The sequence below is a fragment of the Lagopus leucura genome, unplaced genomic scaffold (genome assembly GCF_019238085.1).
Source record: "Lagopus leucura isolate 7727_CA_CO unplaced genomic scaffold, USGS_WTPT01 Super-Scaffold_73, whole genome shotgun sequence".
Classification (NCBI taxonomy): Eukaryota; Metazoa; Chordata; class Aves; order Galliformes; family Phasianidae; genus Lagopus; species Lagopus leucura.
The window spans coordinates 11,811,190-11,832,569 of record NW_024962252.1 but is presented as its reverse complement, the minus strand read 5'-3'; the positions used below and the strand labels follow the sequence as shown (position 1 = coordinate 11,832,569).

Below are 21,380 nucleotides of genomic sequence, written 5' to 3'. Positions count from 1 at the left end.
TTCCTGTCAACTAGATGAATCAAGCTAAAAATTTTATTTTCAGTAACAGAAAATGACACACAGTTTGAAGTGAAAATACACCTGACAAATGGAGTTGCAGTTTTCAGATACCATCCTGCCCTGAGTTTCAGCTAAGAACTTCTAAGAAATTCTGATCTAATACATAGAATGTAAATTTTTGGCTTGTTGCTAGATATATCATTATATTTTTCAATATGAGTCATGCAATTGGTTTAATATATGGTGCTTGTTGAAAGGCCTGGTCAAGCTGAAGGCTTCATCCACGACTATGTTTTTATATTTGACATTGTAGAATTCTTTTGCAAATGCTGTTTTAAAAGATGATGATTCTGATGGCAGTGATGATAATGATAAATGAAAAACAATAGTGAGCTAAATCTTTTATTTCTCAATGTAGTCAGTAAATTATTTAGTAGTTATACAGATTAATGAATTGCATGCATTTGCAAGTCAGCAATCATGAATTTCAGCATTTAAAGGAGAATAACGTATTGTTTGGATCCTGCGATTTGGACATAGTTGTTTTTTCTCAGGATTATTTCATATTATATTATCATACTGATAAAAGCAATATTTAACTGGCAGAGCACAGAGGGTCGTTGTTGGCAGTGCAGAGTCCGGTTTGAGACCTGTAACGAGCGGTGTTCCTCAGGGGTCAGTGCTGGGTCCAGTCTTGTTCAACATCTTCATCGATGACCTTGATGAGGGGATAATGGCCACCCTCAGCAAGTTTGATGATAGAACGAAGCTGGGAGGATTGGCTCACACGCCTGAAGGCCGTGCTGCCATTCAGAGAGACCTGGACAGGCTGGAGAGCTGGGCAGAAAAAAACCAGATGAGGTTCAACAAAAGCAAGTGTAGAGTCTTGCATTTAGGGAGGAATAATTGCATGCACCAGTACAGGTTGGGGGATAAGCTGCTGGAGAGGAGTTGTGCAGAGAGGGACCTGGGTGTCCTGGTGGACGACAGGTTGGCCATGAGCCAGCAGTGTGCCCTTGTGGCCAAGAGGGCCAATGGCATCCTGGGGTGCATTAAAAAGAGCGTGGCCAGCAGGTCAAGGGAGGTGATCCTCCCCCTCTACTCTGCCCTGGTAAGGCCTCATCTGGAGTACCATGTCCAGTTCTGGGCTCCCCACTACAAAAAGGACAGGGATCTCTTGGAAAGAGTCCAGCGGAGGGCCACGAAGATGGTGAAGGGCCTGGAGCATCTCTCCTATGAAGAAAGGCTGAGTGAACTGGGTCTGTTCAGCCTTGAGAAAAGAAGACTGAGAGGGGACCTGATCCAGGTCTATAAATATCTATGGTGTAGGGGGCAGAGTGGCGAGGCCAGACTGTTTTCAGCAGTGTGTGGAGACAGAACAAGGGGAAACGGCTGGAAACTGCAGCATAGGAAGTTCCGCACAAATGTGCGCAAGAACTTCTTTACAGTGAGGTGACGGAGCACTGGAACAGGCTGCCCAGGGAGGTGGTGGAGTCTCCTTCTCTAGAGATGTTCAAGACCTGCCTGGATGCCTACCTGTGCGACCTGGGGTAGGGAACCTGCTTTGGCAGGGAGGTTGGACTTGATGATCTCTGGAGGTCCCTTCCAACCCATACAATTCTGATTATGTGATTTCTTGTAGTTTGGAGTGATTTATCAGTGATACCGGGGCATATTTTGCTAAAATGTTAAAGTATCTGAACATTTTGTTACTAAACCTTTACTGACTAGTACAGAGGCAACATTCTGATGAGAGTTATTGGATTTACACAATAGCAAAGTGAGAATTGTAAAGAGTGTTATATTTATCGTGTTATTTCGTAGAACTTTTTAAAACATTAACATTGGAGCTCAGAAGAGTATAGTAGACACAGTCACAATCAACATATTGATCTATATTATTATTCCTAAACAATTTTATAGGTAAAAGCTATTAGTTTGATATAATAAATAACTTGAAAAATAAATATGTGAAATCGTCATGATATAAAACTGTGAATGTATTTCTATACTGTTAACTGTTTCCTATCATTTTTTCTACTTTTTTTGCTCTAATAGCAGTAGCTGCATATACACACACCAAGTTTTCAATAAAAAATGCATTTTTGAGTTGTTTGGAGTTGTTTTTGGGTTTTTTTTTTTAGTTATTAGTTTTGTTTTTGTTTTATAATGTATCCATAGAACAAATGCTGAGGCTTTCATGTGATTTAATGAATACTTTCTCCAGTTTTTATTTCCACTGACTTCCAGCAGTGTTCCATAGAGTCAGAATATTCACAAGCGTTATGACATTTCTGCCCCTGTATTTTTGTATTTTTCATAAGTGTATCCTTAATTGAAAATGAGAAAAGATTTCAGCAATAGCTAAATATCCAGGTTGGTCGATCTAGGGTAACCTGTTTCAAGGGTAATATGCTCCTCTTAAAAACTTCAGCTTTCATTTTGTGTACATTTAGGTTGTCATTTTTCATGAGAAATTACATTCATAATATACTAATGCCACAATATGGCATTATTCCTTCAGAAATTTGCATTTCCCTCAGAAAGGAAGGCTGTGCTCCTACTTAATTTTATGTTTTCTTAAGATTAATCTGTCTGAAATATAAAGAAACATATTGTAATACTGTTAGAGAAAACTTCTTTAATTGATGAAGTTGACATTTAATTCCAGCAGAACATAAATCACTGTCGTGAGATAAAATGTATATAAACACTGTAAGACAATTAGTGTGACAGAGACCCTTTGTTAACAATGACATATGTAAGCATACAGAAAGCTATTAGATTTCAGATAACTCTAGTGATTTACTCAGATGTATTTTAGAGGTTTAAGGAACTGAAATTCTATTATGTCCAAGATTTGACTGCGCTATATGTAGGTTTATAAACTAATGGCTGGACTGTTTCAGTACACCTTTCTGCTGGCTCAAGTGGAACACATATATTGACTTTTAAAATGGTAACTATGGACCTCATAATGTAGACAGATTCACTGTCTTGGAACACTTGATTTTATGAAAATTACTTTTTTTTTTCCTGTGAAATCCACCTTTTCTCATTAGTTGTTGTAGACAGACAGTATATACGGATCTGTTAATTTCCCTACCTGGGATAGGAGCAAGATTCAGACAACTTGCACTGAAAAAATTAAGCTTTTGACCTGATTTGTCTTTTTGACATGATTAAGGGGCTCAAGAGTGTGATAGTGATAGGAAGGAAAGCATGAAGAAAATGATAGATTCTCACTAAGATGACCACTTTTCCTTGTGGAAAGATTTAACCTATTCAGATATATCATTGAAAAACATAGATCCTTGATCTTCAATTATTTTCTTTTACAGGTCATTCATATGGGATGGGTACATGAGAGACTTGAAGGAACTGATTCATCTCAGCTCTACAAATTCAAGTTTCTAGCACTGAAGGGTTCATCCTTCTACATTTTCAGTACTCCACCGGTAAAAAAAAATATATAGTATGTTTTGCAACAGTTCCATTGTAAATGGAAACCTATTTGTTATTATCTGAGTTTGCTTTTTGTTACCAAGTGAATGTCAGATGAGATTTCAAAAGAAGTTAAAGCTGTAAACTCCACTTAATTTTAATGAGCTTTAGCTACTTAACCTCTTTCAAGGTCTTCTGAAAATATATCATGTCTGGATAGCTCAAAGAATTCCCAATAGGAGATGTAGTGGTTTTACTTTTTAAAGGTTTTAAGATCAATTTTTCTTCAGCTAGTTACAGCCAACATTTTTAATTAAACTTTTCTTTAGTTTTCATAGATGTAATGAGTCGCTAGTCACTCCTTTCTTAAAGGAAGATACATCCATACTAACAGTAGATGGATCTGGATCTTGTATACAGGCAAGGGGTTGATCTGTTACTTTTCACATAGTCTATTTTAATCTTTTCCTTCCAGAGTGCCATTGCTTTAAACAAATCAAAAGAACAGTGTGTGAAATTAGAATCAATTTCAATTAAATAGCTTTATTCTGTTGCTCATAAGGTAGTTCAATTTCCAGTTCCTTCAGCTGATCCAGTGAAAATCTCATTGCATAGTACTGTGCTATCTAATTTATCTTACTTAAGTATGTACTCTTCAACTTTATAGGCTGAAACTATCAGTAACATTTTCTCTTGACTGAAATTCTGAATCTAGGAATTTCTATTAACTTCAATCCTTTTTTTTCTTTTTAATGATCAAGTAATAGGACTCTTTAAAATGCAAAAGCACGTCTTGCGAAGTTTTTTTCTTTATTTCTTTATTTTTTGCCCATATGTTATGTCAATGAAAGAATTTTCATTTGATTTCTACAATCCATTTAAAGAGCAAAAATCACACAAAACCTTAAACTAATATGAAATGAGAAAATGTTAAACAGGTTTTTTGTCTTAAGAAAAAAAAAGCACACATTTCTTGCATATTGACTTAGCACTGGTCTATTTATGGAGAACTGGAGTGTGATTGCTTTTTTTCCCTCTTTCCATCATTTACTGAAGTGTCTTAACCTATGAGTTTTCTTGATTTTGCTTTACCTACTCCTTCTCCAGGTGGGGGTTAATGAGTGATAAGCAGAATGGGTACTAAGCTGGGGTCAATCCATCAAAGTGTGGTGGGATAGATCCTGACTGGAGAGACTCTGCCCTGCCAAACCCTGTTCCCACCACCCCCAAGCAGCTGCCAGTCAATACTGCACCCAGACACCAGTTCTCTAACACATCCCAGGTTTATAGCTGGAAACATAGGTCTCCAAACAAAACCATGCAGAGAACTACTTCACCATTTTTAGAGATATTCAATTGTACTTCTCTTATTATTTCTCCTACAGTTTTGCTTTTTTTTTATTATTATAAATGAAAGATTGAATATGGGATTGTTCTGTCACAAAAATAAAATATTTTAACTTGTCTGATCTTTACAAGAGTTTCTGATTATGTTTTATTTCAGAGATGTTGCTCTGATTGTATTGCTGTTTGTGTGCTGAATCAATGTAGTGAATCACTGTGGTTTATGCAGAGTAGACGATGTGCAAATCGTATAGTTTAGTTATAATGCCTTTACTCATAAGTTTTCAACTGATTATGAAAGGATCTGGTATGATTTTTACTCTTTTCCTTCTTATGTAGGGGATCGTGAGTGGAAATACAGCTGCTAACTCTCTTTAAGAATTCTCATTTTTTAAGGATGAGAAACGTGGTTATCCCTGCGCAAAAATCAACAGAAGCATAGACCAAATGTCAATTTTATAATCTGAAAGAATCTATCAAATGTAGTATTCTATTTATAACCTGTTTCAACAGTGTCTCAGATGGTTTTTCTAAAAATATGGAAGCATCATAATAAAAATAAATGTCAAGAAAATGTTGCTTATGAGAGAATGTTTTTTATGCATCATCTATGTGGATCATCTAAAACTTGCAGACTTAGTTTACAGATTGCTATAATTGAAATATGACATACTTCTGAAAATGCACATATGAACAATACCATGGCACGAACAGAAATTATTCTTTTGGAAGTGCTAATATACAAGCAGTATTTTAATTCATTCTAAAAAAAATCTGATAAATTTCTGCCAATTTTCATATCTTGAAAAGGTTCTGAATTTATACCCTGGAAGAAATGGAAGCATCATTCAAATTTGTCACTTAAAATATATATATAATTTTTGATTTCCACAAAATGGAAATTATTTCTTCTTATTGAATATGTGATAAATGTATGGGTAGACAGAACTGACTGATTTTTTATGTCTTACTTATGGTTTAGTATTGTGTTTAAAATTCAAGTTTTAAGAAAGCTATTCCTTTGGAATTGTGTTGCCCTTAATTACAAAACTTACAAAAGTTTCCATGTCTTTTTCACTGTGGTTAAATAGGACTGAAATTAGACAGCTGGGCAATCTCTGAATTTCCTGCTTCCTATAGTTTTCAGAAAAAGAATAAATGCAACAGTGGCCTGAGAGTAACAGAGGGAAAAAAAAAAAAAAAAAAAAAAAGTTATTAAACTAATGTACTCTATTTTATCTGTTTCATCTTTGAAAAACATTGCAGAGAATCATTCATAATTTAGCAGCATTTTGTATGTAAGAGAGAATTGCCATGTCATTTCCAAATATTTGTGAATGCATGTTATATATAATGCCAGTGTGAATTAACAAGAAAGAGGTGGCAATGAGTTGTGGGGCATAGACTTAACTATGGATGTTTCTGGTTAACTTTCTAATTCTTATTTTTTGTCTTCACTTCCTTGCTAGGATCAGACTGCTATTTGGCATGTGTTTTGTAGCATCTAGTTTTAGTTTGTTTAGACATTTTTAGGAATCTTATACTGCTGTATCACAGTTCATCTCAAGACCATTTTTTTCATGTGTAATTTTTTTTTTAATCTGTTCATAATTTTTAAGAGTTATATTTGGCTAATTTTTTCCCATTGTTAAAGAGGGCAGTGAAATAAACTACCATCAACCCAGAAGTATTTCATCTTTTACCTCTACAATTTTGTTATTCTGGGTGGATTGGATACTTTTGAAAAGTGATACTCTTTTAAATGCAGCCCATTATTTTCTGTACACATAGTGTAATCCTTAGTGCTGATGTATGAGTAAACAAGCAAATCTTTTGTGATTGGTTTCACAAAATTTCACTACAGAATTTATTTAGATAATAAGTGTTCCTCCAGTTTGCTGCTTACTACCTGTATGTGGAATATGCATTTAATTTATTTTCTCTATCCTATTTTAAATTGTAACTGTTTTTTAAGAAAAAAAATATCATACATACATCTAAGACAAAGTATATTTGGAATATTTGCTGAGATTACTTGATTTAACTAATTAAAACTAGAAGATTTGAATAGCTTGGTGTAGTTTCTTAAGTCCACTGTGGTGCTTGTTTAGGAAACATGAGGTGCTTACAAGCAACTCACACTAAAAATTACTTAATTGAATAATTAGCATTTTTGTAACTGTTTTTATTGTAAGTGTTACTGTTTATTGTGTTTATTTCAGTCTCCCATGGTCTTAAAATTTTAACTTAAGATTCCTATTTTTGTATCCTACTTCATGTTTATTATCTCTTTGGTCCTCTGAGTGTTTTGATTCTTTCCAGATTTACTAGTTGACTAGAATTATATAATCATTTGTGATCATGTGCAGCCACTGACAACAGCATTTTAAATTTAAGCATACTACAGTAGTTCTATAGTGGAAACCATATTAATGTCAGCTGTCTCTTTGGGTTCTAGTATCTCTTTGTTGTTTCCATTCTGTAAGATTTCTCAACATGTCATTTATGTTGTACTGGTGACCTTGCACACCGTGCTGTTCAGATTGTTTCACTTGGCTTTAGATATGATGGTCTTTTTTTGACGTACGCAGAAAAAGAAAATCCTGGCTTATACAGGTGCTGGTTGTGATCTATGATTACTAGCTATCTCTGCTGAAAATATCATAATAGGTTACAGAGAGTCAAAAGATGAAAGAAATTCAAAGGTATTAAGGAGAAAGCAAGCATTCAGAAAAAAATTTAATAGCACAGCAGTTTCACCATTTCCCATCATTGGTGGCACAAAAGAATTACAACAATCCAAATTAATACAGGAATAATAATTAAAAAAAAAAAAAAAAGCAAATGTAACCCATATCTCACCTGTTCTTGATTATAGAACATGTCACTAAATTATGTTTCATAAACATCAAATAGTGAACTAACCACCATTTTAGGCTGTAAACCTTATTTTGTAAGTAGCATGAAGATCCCCTTTGAGGGTCGACAATGGTACGCTAAAGCTTGTTCTATTTATCATATAAGCATAGAATGGCTTGAGTTGGAACAGATCTCAGAGGTCACCTAGTTCTCTCACTCCCATGTCATGGGCAGGATTGCCAACCACTAAATCAGACACTTTTATTTTTGGCCGGAGTTTGCCCAGAGCCCCATCCAATCTGGCCTCTAATGATTTTATTTTACTTAATGATTTTATATTCACATCAACTGTCAAACTAAAAAATATTTCCATATGGTAAGGATCAAGAAAAGGTGTACAGTACTTGTGTAAGTGAACATATTAAAAAGTATAATGTTTATTTTTGAATTAGCTTTACAATTCCTCAATTCCAATTGTTTCTAATCTTTTGTGATTTCTTACTCTTAGTAAAAAGCAAACCTGAAATAAAATATTGAATAGACCTTATGTGAAGGAAAAGGTTAATGGAAAAATAAAAATTAGTGATGTATGACTAAAAAATCTTACATCTTATGTAGTGATGAGATGACGAGTATAGTATCTAAAAATGCTTTAAATTAATTTTCTAAGACAATTATCTTTAGATTTAAATCTGGCAAATTTCCTTCGGGTATTATTGAGTACTTTGAAAGTTATTGTTAAGTAATGGTTTGAGATTTAATTCGTAAGGAGAAACTGCTCATTATATATCAGAATGAAAAAGTACATAGTGTATTTGCCTATTTTACTGCATGCATTGTATTCAAGTGATTCTTCCCACTTGACTACTAAAATATATAAGTTTCACAATGAGAACCCTAAAGTATGACTCTCTTTATATCCTGGAAATAAGTGGTGGCAGAACTTTTTTTTTTTGTAGAGGTCTTCAGTTCCTTTTGCAGTACATGATTCATCTGAACCAAATCCAATCATCTAGAAGTTAAAGATCTACTATGAATTTGTTATAAACTTTCTTTCAATGACTGAAGATAAAAAGAATTTCCAAGGTCTGTTCATCAACCTTATGGAAGGGATCTGTAAGGGCTGGAAGAAACCTCTGCTTTTGTTTTCTTCTTTCCCAGTTAAAAAAAATTAAAATTAAATTTCTAAGAATTTGGTTTTACGTTTTTTAAGATGTTATTAACAATCAAGTTAGATACCACCTCTGTCTAAATTTAGGTGAGATAATTGCCATCTTCAGAATTCAAGTAAATTCTAAAACAGTGCTTTGAAAAGCATATGAAAGAGGACTAATGGTAATGTTCATTAGTTCAAATTAATGTGAAAAAAGCATAAGCAGATAAGATTATACAGAAACTAGCTCTGAGTTTACCTTACTCTTCCAAGGGCCCCCAGAGAAATACAGTTTGATAACCGGTAGAAGTCACAACAATTGTCTTCGGTGTTGTTGTGATGTGATAAAATGATATCATCATTGTATTACAATGCAATTTCTGAACCTTTGAGATTTAGAGTCCGTGAAGATGATCCCATTGAAAGTAAAAATATAAATCATGTTCATGTGAAACAACATGAGCAAGATTCATGTACTATAGCTGAAATTCATGCTATTATATACACTGAAATAATCACGTAAAGAATTTCACCATTCTTTCCTGGCTAACTTCTATTCATAGAACCGAGATGATTTGTAGACACATTTTGTTATAACTAATACTTTGAGAGAGTGAATCTGCTCTCTTCCTTTGGAAAGTGAGGGAGGGGAAACAAACCAAGCTACATCTTCCCTGGTATTTTAAGGCATCCAAACTGTTAGAACAGTTACCAAAACACTGCTTTCCTTGTGCTAAAAGCTTCAGAGTTCAGTTTACTCAAATTCTTTATAAATCTATACAGATATTCCTATTAATTTATCAGGTTAGAATTTTGCACTAAAACATGTAATTAAAACAATGTGTATTTCCCTGATATTTTTTATGCATGGGTTCTCTTTTCCTTATGCTATCTAGGCTAGATTCTGTTTTTAAAAGAAAATAGATTAGCACAGTATGTCATGACCTAGTCTTAAGGAAAAGTCTTCACCTATCATTCCAACTGTCAAATTTGAATAGCCTATAATGTGAACAAGATAAAACAACAAAACCAAAAGAAAACAAAATCCAGTTATTAGTATTCATTGTTATGTGCACAGCTGACAAGCTTTTTAATTTCAAATATTGTAGTCACATAATCCTTTTCTGTTTTTAATATAACTATTAAGATAATGGTGCCCTACCATATGTCAACTCAAACCTGTATTTAGGACCACATCTTGGTCTGCTGATGCTAAGGTTTTTATTAAATTGAGATATGGAGCAGAATACCTCTGTTTTTGAGAAGGTTCTCTATGTTAGCACAGTGAAAAATAAATATTATTATGTATCTTACCACAGAGATTACAAAAAGGTTTCCATCATGCTGTAGTAACAATGGAAAATAAATCTCTCTAATTATATCATATATTTTAATTATAGTAAAACTCATGTAGATACTGTTTCTGGAAGAAACTGAATGCTATTTGACAGTATTTTTAAATGCTAGATATTAAGTGTAGTTAACATTTGCTTATATTTAAAGCATCTGGTAGAATAATGATTGGTGAAATCTATATATTTTCTTCATCTTTAAATGATTTTAGAATGAAGAAGAATTTGTTCTTAATATTGTGTTTTGATATTATAGGTAAGCACACTAGACTGGGTACGAGCTGAAAAAATGTATAACCTCTGTGAGGTTCTATTTAAAATTCACAAGGTAGGTTTCCGAACAATTACAATTATATTATACAGTAAAGAAAGCTTGCCTCTTCCTGTTGATGTTGAGATCAGTTTAATCTCATTTAGGGGTAGCTGACATTCAAGTAGCTTATTTGTTGTAATAAAACCTTTTTGCAATGACTGTTGCAGTATAATTGAATCTGGAAAACAGATTAAGGTCCAAGTAGGCAACTTCCTTAAGTTCTCCTAAACTGAAGAGTATTTTCTTTCCATGTGAGAATCAGACTGATGAGACAATCAGCTAATCATAATGGAATCAGATAATGTTATTTTCCTAGTAGCTTAGATTTTTAAAGTGAATGTATTGAAGAATGTTTTCCACATGAAAATGCTTTTATTTGAGTAATAAGAACTATACAATTCTGCCATTCTTAGACCATTCATAATTTAATAACATTATAGTTGTATTTAACCATAAAAGGTGCAGTGATGTCCATTTGTGTACCATAAATTTCTTTATTTTTTCCACCATCTAGACATAGTGTCATATTTCTGTTTAGCTTGTAGCAAGGAAGGCTTTAGAACAAAACCTATTGGTCTGTTTAAATAGTTGACTTACAAAAGATATTTTTTAAGTAGTTGCATCAGATAAGTTAGTATAGTTCACTACCGAATAATCAAAAAGAACTTTGCAGGCAAGATAGAGCTAGATGAAAGATATTCCTAAGAAAGAAAAACTGAAAACTTTCTCAAGGAATAAACAAGAAAATCCTTTCCCATGAGATGCTGTTTCATTGAAAAATTCCAAACAAGCTCCAGTTCTCACCAGCTGCTGTCCTTCCCTCTGATGTTCCTCCTTTGAGCATGTACTCATGTTGTGGAGAAGGAATGTTGCTGTGTTACTGGTGCAGATCCTGGCTTAGCGATGCTACCAAGGGAGAGCTCCTTAGTTGATGGAGTACTTCTTGTGGATGCTTTTCTATCAGAACACAGTTAACTGGGACAGTGTACAGAAGCAAAGACCTGACAATAACACTCCACCCTGTACAGCAAAAAGGGTGTTGTTACCTGTTTCATTAAAGGACCAAATTGTTTGGAGAATGGAATGATGGAGTTTCCATGTCCTGGCTGCTCAAATTGCTTGTCCCAAACTGACTTTCCAGAGCAGTGATATATTTCCTAGATCTATTTTGAGGATTGTAATTTAAAAATAAATAAATAGTAAACATGATGAAGTTACAAACAGAGTAAGAAGCACACAGACAAAAACAAACAAGCAAAAACAAAATAAAAAAAACCCCAAACAATAGCTCTCAGCCTTGCACTGACATCTCCCTTTTAGAGTTGTGTCAGCTCCGTTAACTGGCTGGTAAAAGAACCTGATGTCAGATGCCTGTTTTGCAGCTGTAAGTGAAAATTCCAGCCCATCAGTGTTTGCTTTTATACTCTAGGAAGCCTTCTTTTACTGAGCAGGAGGGGATGATTCCCTTTTCTGACAGAAGTGAGAGAGGGAAGGGTCTTGGCCAGTGCCTTACCAAGAGCCTGACACTCTTGGAGTTGCAGACCTGAGCTGAGCTCCAGAGCACAGGCACTCAGCCAGGAGCTCAGTACTTCTTTTGTAGATGTAGCGTTAATGTAGATTAATGTGACCGTGACTGATCACGGGTATGTGCGGAAAGATCCTGACCATCACTGAGACAGCAGCAAAGAGCAGAGAATCTGACCCTGATTTTTGATTCTGTCTTATTAGGTTTTCTTAAAATTTACATTTTCCAGGTAGATAATTTGGGCAACAACAAAACAAATACTCATACTTTTTGAAAAGGTTTTTCTCCAGTGTGGGTTTTGCTTTTGATTTTTCTCCTTCAAATATCACTACCAATTTGAAAGCCACCCGTTTTTAATTTCAAAGATAGTTTATCCTTAAATCACATTCTGTGGTACTTTTTCATTAAGAGAAGGAAATGGGAAGTAAACTACCAAAGATTCAACCCTTTAATGTTCTTGACATTTTAATAAATTAATGTTTAATTGCTAGTCTTCATGAATACATTAACTAAAGTGCAAAAGCTCAAGTTCAGCACTTTAACCTCTTTCCTGTTGATCCTTTGATATGAATGATGATGAGGCAAACTGAACAAATCCAAAAAGATGGAAAAAATCTTAAGAGATTAGAGTTCCTACATTATAGACTGAAAGGTGGAGTTTATGTTGTAAAAAATACAGATTGGGAGAGTGTTTTTAAGGATTTTCAGGAGCTGGTTAGAACTACTGCAAAGCCATGATGGAGAGTGCTTTTCTATTCTTAAGGGAAGGTGCACTTGTTACTCAACTGTAAGCGTCTCACCTGTGTTCATTAAGCAAAAAGAGTTAAAAATGGAAAATAAGCATCCAATATGAGAAGGGCATCTTATAACCGTTTTGCTGTATTTTAGGATGATGTGTGTATACATGCATATAAATACATATTTTAATTCACATAGATATGAAAATATGTTAATTAGCATTCATATACATGAACACTTAATGGTAACAGGCAGGTGACTGAAAATGTGATCCCATTTATGTATTTCCTCCTAAATTTTCTTCATACTTTGTATTTACTGGAACTGTTAACGAAAAGCAGTATATAACATTATATGTGTTTTTAAAAGTAACCTGTATTAAAGATGTTTGATTTTCTTTTATTGCATAGTATTTCACACATCATATTTCTAAGTACAAAAAGATAAAACAAAAATATTTTAGTCTAACAGCCATGATGAGTACTATTCATTGGGTAGTATTGAAGTAGATGTAGGCTTATTACTTGTTACTCCATGTGTACTTAACATGAGATGATATGCACTTATTTTATTCAGGTTCCTTTTTGCCAGTGCAAACAAGCATTGGAAAGTAATTTTGAACTGCATAAAGACAAAAAGCTCTCCTATGCCAGCTGTAGGGCCTTTTTTGACAGCAAAGTCTCATGTACCCTGGTACAATTATGTATTGCCTCAGAGGTATGCCCTCAAATATCCATAATTTAACAGATAGGCAAGTAAATTGGATAAGTTTAGATATGCCAGCTTAACGTTATTCAGTAATTCACCTATATAAACAAAATTTTCAGTATGAGTTATTTTGATCCTGTTTATGAATATGAGAGCAGTACACAAGGAAGATTGTACTGCTGAATCATTTGTTTCCTCTACTTTTTATTACTGAAACTGGATCTTCACTGCTGTCCTGCAAAGTTGTTTGTGCATCTAGAACAGAAAGGATGCAAAACCCTGTGCTTTTAAACATTTGTCTTACATTTAGCAAAGTATTTTAGGTGACAAGGCTCAGATCCCAGTTGTTTGCTTGTTTTTATGTCCACAGAATTTCCAATCTCTGGTAGGCTATGATATACCATTGGAACCTTTGGAAAAAATAAATTTGAAGTCTAAAGAATCTTTTACTGTGAGATTCCAGGACTTAGGTGCCATTACAGAGCTACATTCTGATCTTTTCAAAGCCAGCTATGTCCACTCCAGCGTTACTGCTTTTACCTCAGATCTGCTTGACCTGAGTCAGCTCTCCCAAACTTGATGTGGATTGCTAGAGAAATAAAATTCTGATTGCAAGTGATTTTATAAGATGAGAAAAAAGATTCCATTTGTAAATTCTTTCATGGTTTTTCAATCTTTTCTGCTCCATATCATTATAGAGAAATGGAGATGGGAAAAGGCCCTGATAAATAGAAATTAAAATATATAAATATATATATGGAAAACAATCATTGAAAGTACTCAACTGTAAAATCTTTTAATTTAGTTTTGTTTTTCTCTATGCTAGTCACTTTTAATATTTGAGAAGTGTCACATGACATTCTGTTTTCAGTGAAAAGCTTTCTTTTACAAGGATTTTTGTTATGATAAAAGTGAAATTTTTGTGAAATTTTTCATCTTCTTCATCCTGAAGGCAGTATCCCATTTCACTCCCTTTGCTGTAGCAGAGCAGCAATGGAAGCTATTAGAGGATATTAGAAAGTTCAGGTCATCATTTCCTGAATGATCCTTTGTGTACTTGGTGGAGTATTACATTCCTGAGTGTTCAGGAAATTGAAATCCAGTTAGAATGCATTAGCTATATTCATCAGTAAGACTTATGGACGGCTCTTGAAGTGCATTCAAACAAATAAGAAATTTTGTTTCTTCTCACTGTAAACAATGTACTGTACAAACTCCTTTTAAATTGTGAATGTGTTGCTTAGATAAGTTTGACAGTAATTTTGAACTACTGAAGTAGCTTTGAATATATGATACAAGGTTACATGAATTAGAACCAATTAGAGAATTTTGGAAATATTGCTTAATTGTCAAAATGTTTCTTCAAGATAATTATTAACTTAATAACAACATATCCAAGTACTCACTACTTACAAAAGACAATGTTGCTTTAACTGTTTTGCTAGATGAAGAATCACATACTGAAACATATCTTTCAGCTCTGGCTTGCTGATGATTGTTGGCTACAAGCAAACTTGTATTTTGGTATTCATCAGGACTTCGATTTTGAAGACCACAGGCCCTATTGTTTCAGTGTTATGGTTGGACATGGCAAGAGTCATTGTTTCAATGTAGAGCTGGGCAGCGAGTTGGCAGTTTGGGAGAAATCATTTCAAAGAGCAATTTTCTTGGAAGTTCAAAGAACTGGGGTAAGTAATGAATAATTTAAATCCTGGAGCCATTTTTTTAGTAGAATAAGTATAAGATATATTTAGATAATATATATGCTCAATAATTGCATGAGATTGATGAGCTCCATTAATGAGGATCTGAATACATTTTAATGCATAGAAGGGTTCTGAAAGCTTCGTAAGAGCAATATTGATCTGTCCATGCCCATGTAATAACAATCTTTGAGTATATAATGTTTGGAAATTAGAATTTTCAAATGTATGAATTCACCTTGATTAAAAAAACTGGAAATCAATTCATTTTACTACTGAAATACAATTTATTTATTTATTTATTTATTGTGGAGGTTCTTTTAAACTACTTTAAACATTTTCTTCCATAAAGCTTAATTCTACTTGCCTAAATTTAATTTAAAATTTGTTGCTTTACATTATGGTTCTATTTTACAAAATATAAATTGTTTGCTTTTATGACATTAATTGAAAATTAGGGCTGACTTTCTTAACATTGGAAAAAATTTGAAGAATCAGAGTAAAAGAGGAAAGTTAGTCACATTAATTCTTAAATTCATCAAAAAACACAATGGATTATTACTTTTTACTGCCTTGTAAAATTCTCTAAACCAAATTACATTTTAGACCTGAGTGCGCACTCCTTGTTAGATAGTTTGATGTTTAACATTAATGTAGCTGGTATAGCTGCATAAATGTATGTCTATTAACATGGTGCTGACTATATTTCCATTAGAATCAGTGAGGTTAGATCAGCGAGATAAGAAAGTCACGTCATAGAATCATAGAATGGTTTAATTTGGAAAGGACCATAAAGAACATCTAATTCCAACCCTGCTGTCATGGGCAGGGTTGCCACCCACTAGATCAGGCTGCTGAGGGCCCCATCCAACATAGTCTTGAACACTTCCAGGGATAGGGCATCCACAGTTTCTCTGGGCAGCCTTTACCAGTGCCTCACCACCCCTGAGTAAAGAATTTTCTCCTAACATGTAGCCAGCCCCAATAGACTTGTAGTCTCTAACTTTATCTGCTCTTGAGAGGGATTTTCTTCCTTTGAATCCCACCTAGAGATTCAGACATGAGAGGTGTGGGAAGCATGATAGCCAGTGAAGATTGAAGCAGGGAACTCTGCCTTTTCCATATCTGTCAAAGCCAATTCTCCCTTCTCATTTCTCTGAGGGTACACTTTTCTTTGCCTCTTCTCTTCTGCCTTGTCTCTTCTGACAAGTATACCTATAGAATCCCTTGTTATTTTTCACATCACTCGCCAAATGCAGTTCCATCTATACTTTGGCTTTCCAGATCCCGTCTCTGCATGTCCAGATGGCATCCATGCATTCATCCGAAGCCACATATCCCTGCTTCCTCTGCCTCTGTATTTTCTTCTTATCCCTCAATTTAACCAGCAGGTCCTTGATCAACCATTCTGGTTTCCTGCCTCTTCTGCTTGATTTCTTATGCTGGTGGATGGAGAGCTCTTGTGCTCTCAGAAGGTTTTCCTTAAAGAGCTGGCAATGGTACTCCATTCCTATGCCCCTAAGTACAGTTTTCCTGTGGATCTCTCCAATAATTCCTTAAATAATAATTAAGCTGGAAATTCTCCCTTCTTAAGAGTTTTCACTCCATTTGATAGAGCAAATTCTCAGCTACAAAGCACTGATTTTTTAATATGGTCACCACCAGTAGCTATGCATTTTCAATAGCAGTTATCAAGAACCTGCATGCCACATGTAAAAATCTACACAACAGAGGTGACCTACTCTTGGTGTCAGCACTGCTAAAACGCATCACCCACCACTTCACTGTGCTCTTCACTGTACTATTACACAGATAACTTTTTCCTGAATGTGTGGATTCAAGCAAACTAGACTAGTGGTTTGATAAAATATGGATTAAGAATATCGGCCTTCTCCAGTCATAAACATATTTACATTATTTAGACCAAATTAAAGCTTGATCTGATATATGCTGATTGATAGGCACCAGACAACCTAAAGATGTTTGCACAAGAAAGAGCAGTGGATCCCAGCATTGCATTAACACAGTATTCAAGAATTGGGACTCCTAGCACAGTTGTTGAATCAGCTCTTCTAAACTTCCAAGTCTCTGGGATCATAAAGAGAGTTTCAAGTACTCTTATAGAACACTTCCAAATGTCTCTTTGGACTGATGGGTTGTCAAAAATGATTATGTGTTATGGTGATGCTGTCTCTTCTGCTCCTCTAAAAAGGAATACAGTTCTTCAAAGGAAAAAAAAAAAGAAAGGATTCTTCCTGAAAAGCTACTGGGCATCAAGGAAGGATTCATGCTGAGTAATTCTGAGTATGCATAAAATATTTTTGTACATGAAATCTTCAAATAATTATGATACAACTCTTTGAACAACATATAAATTACCCTACTTAGCATGCATAAAAAAAACAGATAATGTCATTAAAATTAAGTGCAATAAGTTTGGAGATGAACTTGTTCTGTCACTGATTCAATTTCTGAAGAGTTTATTGCTAAGTCTCAAAACTTCTTCTATTGCATTCTAACAATCTCAACATTTAGAGATGTTTGTTTGCTTATGCAATGACCTTTTGTCATTTTAATCCAACAAAATGGTAGACCGGTAGCTACTAAATACATTAATATTTCATCCAGCTGTGGTTTAACCTCTTTGGAACCTCCATTAGAGGCACTCAATTAAAATCATGATTACAATGCTTAGGTCTCCATGTGTGTGTTCTCAAATTAATTTTCTTCCTCAGTTGTATATATTCATGTTTGCTGAAAACTTCATTGTCAGTAGAATATAAAGTGGTGTGGTTACTCTTCAGCACTGGAAAATCTTTTTGACCCCATTATTCTTTTTCTTCCTTCAGAACATAAATTCTGCATGTCCTGGTTTTCAGATAGATGTTAAGAGCAGCATGAGCTGCAAATCAATATTATGTAGATTAATCCCAGTCATAGTGAGAGAATTGACATTTCAGTATTCATGAAATTAATTGTTGTAACCTCTAGGTTAGATTGTCCATAAAAATTCTTTCTTTTGGATAAGCACCATAATTGCAGCAAGAGATTCATTTTTATTCATAAATGATTGGGCAAGATTCATGATGGCAGTCAGATGTCACTGTGTCAATCTAGCCATTCTTATTTAAGCATGGATTCATGCTGTTAGCTTATTAGGGCCTTTTAAATTTTTTCTTTGGCAATGCTATTTTTAACTGTATCCTCTATATGTTGTTTTTAATACTTTCATACAAATGGTATTTCTGACAGATTAACCTGTCTTTAGTTTATGAAAAGAAATCTTAATGTTCTATGATATATTCAGAGAAATTATATCTTAAACATTTTTTAATAGCTGTTTTAAGTGATAGGAAGAATGTAATAAAGTAGAAAGAAGTTCCTCTCACAACATCCCTTCCTCTTCAGCTGTCTTAAAGACATATTTCAGGCTGCAAATACATACAAACAGGAGCCTACCACAGAACTGTGAAATTAAGTGATCATAAATAAATTAATCTATTTGCAGTGCTAACAGGTGAAGTTCTTTTAAATCCTTGTGTAGAGATATCTGTATTTTCTTCCTCCTAGAAAAAGTATTGTAATTGACAGCATAACTTGGACTGATGGGGGCATTAGAAATGCAGCAAAAGTAGGGAAATAGGAAGTTGGAAGACAGAAAAAGCACTGTTAAGAAATATTTTCCTGAGACTGGTGATAAAAATCATCTTTGCAGTGGATAAAGGTAGATTGTGACATTTTCTCAATCACAACTAGAAATTCAGTCATCACTCACAAATTCCAGCAAGCAAGCCTCCAAGCTGATATCCTGTTCTTCTAAGAGGAAAGGCTGAGGAAACTGGGCCTGTTTAGCTTGGAGAAGAGAAGGTTCCAGGGAAACCTCACAGTGGTCTTCTAGTACTTGAAGGGAGCGTATAAACAGGAGAGGGAATGGCTGTTTCTGAGGGTGGATAGTGATAGGACAAGGGGGAATGGTTTTAAACTGAGACAGGGGAGGCTTAGGTTAAAAATTAGGAGGAAGTTTTTCACACAGAGGGTGGTGATGCACTGGAACAGGTTGCCCAAGGAGGTTGTGGATGCCCCATCCCTGGAGGCATTCAAGGCCAGGCTGGATGTGGCTCTGGGCAGCCTCGTCTGCTGGTTGGTGACCCTGCAAATAGGAGGCAATTGAAACTAGATGATCATTGTGGTCCTTTTCAACCCAGGCCATTCTATGATTCTATGATCCTCAGCAGTGGAGAACTCTGTCAGATGAAATCATTTTTCTTTTCTTTTCTTTTATTTTATTTTTTGTAGTCTTCAAAAATAAAATTCTATTGCTTTTACTAGATTTCTTACTAATTCTTTGACACGTCAGGATAGGTGTGCATTAGTTGAGGATAAGAATATGAGTGTATCCCCGCACATAAGGGATAACGGGTAACATTCATGTTTCTGAAATGATACAGTTTCCTCTTGTCAGAGAAATGCATTAAAAATAACATGACAATAAACATTTTTCTTGTACATGATGTAATATTTCACATAAATCCATGCAATGTGAATAATGTTTGGAAATCCAAAAACAGTATAATAAGCATAAATGTATGACAGGTTTTCACTGTACATGTATCTATTTCCCTGGATGTTCCATCCTTTTTTTTTTTTTTTTTTTTAATGCTTTTTCTTCATAGTGAGATTCTTAATGTTGAAGTGTAAGTTAGACTGGTTCCTTGGGACTCAGAAGTAGTTGCTGATTATGTTTGTTCCTGGATAAATGTAAGAATGATTACTGGGAAGAATTGTGCGCACAAACCCAGAGTTTTATTTCTGTAAGAGTCCTACGTGAAGCTTTCAACTTTCTTCAAAAAAATATTGTATTACTAAAACTCCATGAGTAAAATTCTTTTAAAAAGTAGCAATGCTTAAAACAGATGCAATTAATCCATTATTTTTCTGTTCTGTAAGCAACAATGAATTCCATTTCAATACTGGTTTGTTATGCCAATCTCTGTTCTCATCTGTGATTATGAGCAGTGTTCCACAGTTATGAAAGATGACAGGCATGAAAGTGGCATGTATTGCAGTATCATTAGTTCACGACCTTCCTACTTCCATGCTTTAACATTTTCCTCCATTTACTGTATATTCTTAAGGATGATGAATCTACAACTACTCTATCGATGGTTAAAGCAAAGCAAAACAAACAAACAAAAAGTCATTTCTAACCTAAGTTGCCTTCCATGAAACAAAGTGTTTGTTGTATAAATGAGGAATTAATATGCACAGTTCTCTAATTCCTACCAAGTACTTGCTGTTTGTTTTGTACTGTTACATAATTTTACGTGTGTAATTGTGTTAAAAAAACTTTCAGAGGATTCACAAGAGCAAGTTTTATTGTGTCAACCACACCCCTCATTTTGATGCCATCAGCAAACTTGCTGAGGGTATGCTCAGTCCCACTGTCTGTGTCATTGATAAAGATGTTAATGTTTATATTCTAAATAATATCCATGAGCACCAACATTTGGATGAGATTCTAGTAATTGTACTGTAGTACAATGCTTTGTGATGAAGCAGGACAGTATTGTTGTTCTGAAATAATATATAGTTAGAGAGTCATTGGAATACCAGTTAGCATTATTTTGTGGACCAAAGGTTTTATCCCAACCAGTTTGAGATCTAGATGAGAATATACATTGCACAAGAAGAGCAATTGATGCACAGACTTCCATAAGATATTTTATCACATAGTCTGATATTTTCATGAAAGAACAACTGGAAACGATTATGCATAACCACTGTTGCTTTTTTTTTAAATGCCTGCTGGTCAGAACAACATTTGTCATACCTGTGCTTCAAGTTGGATTCTACCTTAATCGTTTGTTGTTCCTAGGGTAAATGATACTTTAGCTAAAAACCTTTATAAAGCAGCTTATGGTTAGAGATGAGCATTCAACAAGCAGCTAAGAACAGGAAAGGTGGAATGCACTTGTCAGTGATGTGTAGTTTGTGTGTTGTCACTGCACAGTGACCAAGCTGCCTGGAAGCTTCCAAACAGATCCGTCTGAATCTCTTTAATCGTATGAAATGAAAAAATATGATAAGTAAATGTTTTAGATTTAGAGAAAACTGATTTAAAGGAAGCTTGTGGTGTTTGGAACCAGGCAGCATAAAAAAATGTTTAGTTCCCTGAACTCCTCAGTGGCACAATATGCTAAAGGCGTTTTCCAGTCATTCTCCAGTGACATTTTGAATTAAT

General features: G+C 34.5%; 1 protein-coding gene across 1 annotated transcript in view; it reads left to right on the top strand.

The window, feature by feature from the left end:
• Window positions 1-21,380, top strand: part of SNTG2 (syntrophin gamma 2) — a 232,030-nt gene that overhangs the window by 188,577 nt on the left and 22,073 nt on the right. Inside the window, exons 12-14 of the mRNA XM_042890808.1 lie at window positions 3,342-3,458; window positions 10,409-10,480; window positions 14,882-15,124. Of these exons, the coding sequence (XP_042746742.1) occupies window positions 3,342-3,458; window positions 10,409-10,480; window positions 14,882-15,124 (432 nt within the window). The remainder of the gene's footprint in view (window positions 1-3,341; window positions 3,459-10,408; window positions 10,481-14,881; window positions 15,125-21,380) is intronic.